The sequence below is a fragment of the Rhipicephalus sanguineus genome, chromosome 7, assembly GCF_013339695.2.
Source record: "Rhipicephalus sanguineus isolate Rsan-2018 chromosome 7, BIME_Rsan_1.4, whole genome shotgun sequence".
NCBI lineage: Eukaryota > Metazoa > Arthropoda > Arachnida > Ixodida > Ixodidae > Rhipicephalus > Rhipicephalus sanguineus.
In genome coordinates, this window is record NC_051182.1 from 53,859,631 (window position 1) to 53,864,130 (window position 4,500).

Consider the following 4,500-nt stretch of genomic DNA (forward strand, 5'->3'; position numbering starts at 1 on the left):
CTTTTTTACTGATTCGACTGCGTAGGTACCAGTAGGCACCATTAAAATTTATGACGTCACGCCTTTAACGCGGGAATTTCAAGGTTGCATCCCCGCAGGCATTTCCTTTCTTTTCCTCAGATTCTCACTTACGAAGCGTCTTCTCGCAGTAAGCGTGGTGATTTTGGAATTGTGGTAGTCTATTAATGTGAAAGAAATAGTTTACTCGCTCTTGTGCCCTTTTAAACACGTTATGAGAATTCTTAGTTCAAGTTATCTGAAAGAGCCTTCACATAAGGTGTCTGAGCGCGCTTTCAGTCGCTGAAGACGAGGGTGCATTTGAAATCGACCTTTAAAGTGGATACTCGTTTTGAGCCTAAATTTCACCCCTTTTTTAAATAGAAGGCATGCGTTGGGAGTGAAATAATACAGAGCGACTATATCACTTCACTTCTTTGGGGCGTTTTTAACTCAAATACTTCGAAAACGGGCACAGGATCGGCGTAGCCACTTTGGTGGGTCCGACCGATTGGAATTGTGAACCATTGCTTTTAGGGTTTGGCTCCATAGGCAGTGGTTGCTGCCGAACGCCTTGCGTTGTTGCTACTAATATGGCGACAACGCTTTACGACCAATAGGTTGGAAAATCTCGTGAAAACGAAGGGCTTGGCTAATGCCCACGTCATGACGTCATATCACTTGAAGAACAAATTAAATTGAGCATGAAGGGAATCAACGTACATTAGAGTGATAAAAGCGTGAATTGATCTCCACTAAATTGCATTTTGTGATTTTAATGTGATAGAAAAGTATTATTTACGGGGAGTAAAAGGCGAATTGTCAAATAACCAAACGCGACAGTGGAGGCGTTCCTATGCGATATTCTTACTCGTAGCTAGGACTGTCACATTTATTTTTCGTTTGCATCGCACATAAAAGAGAATATTGTAAATGACGCAATTGAATAAATTATCATAGAAATATTAAAAAGCATGAAACTGAATACTGTAATGCAAAAGCAGAGAAGCAGTATGTTCTGAACTAATGGAAATCCTGAAGAGAGCAACGGTAATGAAAGTACCAGCCAGCGTCGGCACCAAGGTGGGAGTGGATGGGCACGGAAAGCGGGGCGCTCGCCCCCTAAAGTTTCGCCTGCCTCCCCATCCCCTTTGCCCCCTCTCAAGAACAAACATAATAAAATAGAAAGCAAGAAGCACGCAGGGTCCTTCAACAAGTCGCCTAAGATGACTCGAAGCGAAAGCCACCATGTACCTTTTCTTCTCGGTCGATGTGCCCATCCGCCCAGCCGCCCCTCTCCGAAAGCTTTCTTAGCCTAACGTTGTTTTCCACGATTAGAGGCATTCAAAGCTTCATGCACTTCCCCTAATATTTCGCTCTCGCTGCTGTTGCTCACCTTTTTGTTCCCCACAAATGATAGGAGGTCTCCCTGACAGTTTCACACTTTGGGGCCTCCTGATTCTGTACGTGTTATTGTTTCGTTTGCGTGTCGACTGAACAGACTGGACAGCGGGGATGTCAAGAAGCAAATGAACCCCATCGTTTATTCTGCGTTGGTAGTTATAGTTGAAAGTGGAAAGGGTTAGAAAAGGTGAGGGCCAGGTAGGTGTATGCACGAGGCAATCGTGCCTGTAGATAGCACATGTGCTTTCATCAGATATGATACATCCTCCTTCTAAACAGTTCAAGAAATCAATCCCGCTGGCTTGTATGCTGGAACTGCTGGTCATAACCCAGACGCTCTGGTGGCCGCGTCTGTCGTCGACTTCGTCTCAGTGGTTGAGGCGATGGCTGCTGAGCTTCCGCGGGCGAGACTGCGGTGGTCGATGACGCCACACCTTGAAATGGGGTGTGGTTGTTGGCAATATCTTCGTCGTCTGATGAATCAACACTATATGGCTCCTTCGTCGCTAGAAGATGCCGACGGTTGCGCCTCAGCACGGTATTGTTCTCTGTGCGCACGTAGAAGGATCGTGGGCCGGCCGATCCGACCACTTTAGCTTTCGTTGCCCATGATGTCCCATTCAAGCGTACCACGTCATTGTCGCAGAGGCCAGGTAGGGTGCGCCTATGATGACTTCTCTGCCGGTGTTTCTTGACTAGAGTTACCGACATTGGATTGAAGTCCGGCAATGGTGTGCGCAGCCGCCTTCCTTGCAAGAGTTCGCCCGGGGACCGGCCATCTTCAACAGGACTCGCCCTGTAATTCAACAAGCCCAGCCAAAAACACTCTCCTGCAGCTTTTGTTTTCTTTAGGATACGTTTTACAATTTGTACACCCTTTTCTGCAAGCCCGTTCGATTGAGGATACTGCGGGCTTGATTTCACATGCTTAAAGTCGTAACGCTTTGCGAAAATCATAAACTCTTGGCTGCTAAACTGTGGGCCATTGTCAGCTGCAACCTCGGCTGGTATGCCGTACCTGGAAAATATTGCACTCAGTCTATCGATGACAGTACTGGCTGTTGTAGCGGGCAGTAACTCCACATCGGGGAAATTGGACATCAAGTCATATGCGCACAAATAATGTCTTCCCGAGTACTGAAAGAGATCGACACCGATACGGTACCATGGCTGAGTTGGTGTTGGTTGCATTATTAATGGCTCCGATGGCTGCTTATACGCGTATGTCTTGCAAGTTGGACATCTTTCAATCAAGGACTGAATATCTGAGTTTATATTCGGCCAATAAACCATTTGTCTTGCTCTAGCTTTGCACTTTACCTGGCCAAGATGGCCTGCGTGTATCCGTTTCAACATGTCGCTACGCATGCTTGTCGGTATCACCACTTTAGTGCCTTTCAATAGTACGCCGTTTACTACGCCAGTGGCCGCCGAGATAGCTCGGCGGCCACTGGTTTCAGGGGGCCGTAGACAGGCTCTCCTTTAGCAAGCTTTCTTAGCACTGTGCCAAGGTGTGGATCGAGAGCTGTTTCCTGTGCCAGTTTTCTAGCTGTCGTTTCACTTACGAGTGCTGATACGACCGTGACAGCATGGATCTCGACGTCACTCGTGCATGCAGCTGCCTTGAGTCCAGGAACAGGTGATCGGGACAGCATATCAGCAAGGGCCATCTGTTTGCCAGGAATATACGTCAGCGTGTAATCATATTTCATCAACCTCAAGAAAAGTCCCACTTCTGACACCATGTTTCGTTTGCGTGTCGACTGAACAGACTGGACAGCGGGGATGTCAAGAAGCAAATGAACCCCATCATTTATTCTGCGTTGGTAGTTATAGTTGAAAGTGGAAAGGGTTAGAAAAGGTGGGGCCAGGTAGGTGTATGCACGAGGCAATCGTGCATGTAGATAGCACATGTGCTTTCATCAGATATGATACAGGTATGTAAGCCCGTATTTGTACATGCAATAATGACGAATAAACTCAAACTTGAATTTTAGCTTGAACCTAGTTTTTGCATTGCCTCTGTGATTGCCTTACGTTTGACCAAGCGGCGATGCCCTGTGATAACGTTATCATGTGACGTCACGGAATTTTGTGATTTCTGACATCACCATGACTTCGTATGGTAACGTCATGACATGACGATTTGTGACATCACTCCTGTTACCGCCGATGGTCAGTTATCACGTCCGATGAGGCATCTAAACCTTTCGCCTTTACCAATCCTTGTTGACACCAGATTTACCTGATGTCAACTTTCCACTGCGAACTAAAAGCACTATCCGCAACAGCATTTGAACAACTATCGAATGAAAGCTTTACACATTGAATCTGGGTAAAACAAGCAGCAGTCAGCATGAAGTCTGACCTCTTACCTCCTTCCAAATAAAAAAGCATTAGGCAAGGGTCGTTGCGAGCTAGCATCCCTTCGGTGGGCAAGTTCTCTTATGTCCGAGGTTGCGAAACTTGAGCAAGTGGAAGCCGATGCGAGAAGCATTAGCTACTTCATTAAAGGAATAATAAAGTGAAAGAATGTATTAGTGTACACTGATAAATGACACTCCTAAAGCTATTGTGTCATTAATTTCATCGTCATAGTTTACTAAGATATGAGAAAATCAACGTCAAACTTTTCGGTTTTCGCTTTTCCACCGAAATCTCAGATGGTGAAGCCATGCATTTCAATGTGCTTTTTTGTATTTTGGCCGCATTGACTCAACGAAATTTCCGGAATATCAGTATGTTAAGTCTCGGGATCCCTTCGAAGGCAATGTACTTCCTTTTGACCCATTAGAGACTTCAAGTAGCCGCCACCAAAATATATAACGTCTAGGCGACTGGTGCGGGAACGTTAATGGGTCGTCGCCACCCGAACTTTATTTTTTGCTTGTTTTCTCGCTGACCGAGTGTCTTCTCTCAGCAAGCTTGGTGTATCTGCCTATTGAGAAAAAGTAATATACTAATACGAGAAAAGTAGTTTTTCATTTAATGTCCCTTAAAGGTACTAGCTGGGGGGCGTTCATACCTACTTCAATGCGAATTTCGTAGCTTGTTGTGCGCCCAAACATTTTGGCAATAATTAACGTACCGATGACCGTA

The 4,500-nt window shown here is 45.7% G+C and overlaps 1 protein-coding gene across 1 annotated transcript; it reads right to left on the reverse strand.

Moving 5' to 3' along the window:
• Positions 1–1,513: 1,513 nt before the first annotated feature.
• On the reverse strand, positions 1,514–3,096 carry LOC119399445 (uncharacterized). The gene is made up of 2 exons (XM_037666250.2): positions 2,967–3,096; positions 1,514–2,197 (listed from the first exon to the last, which is right to left on the reverse strand). Exons 1-2 carry the CDS (start codon positions 2,990–2,992, stop codon positions 1,690–1,692), a joined length of 534 nt encoding a protein of 177 aa, XP_037522178.1. The 5' UTR covers positions 2,993–3,096; the 3' UTR covers positions 1,514–1,689.
• Positions 3,097–4,500: the final 1,404 nt, after the last annotated feature.

What these genes read in the sequence shown, in the direction of transcription:
- LOC119399445 (XM_037666250.2), bottom strand. Translation starts at nt 2,992, where the DNA reads ATGCTGTCACGGTCGTATCAGCACTC. An exon ending in TCACGGTCGTATCAGCACTC is followed by an intron (nt 2,198 to 2,966) that starts GTAAGTGAAACG and finishes GTTGAATTACAG; the next exon opens with GGCGAGTCCTGTTGAAGATG.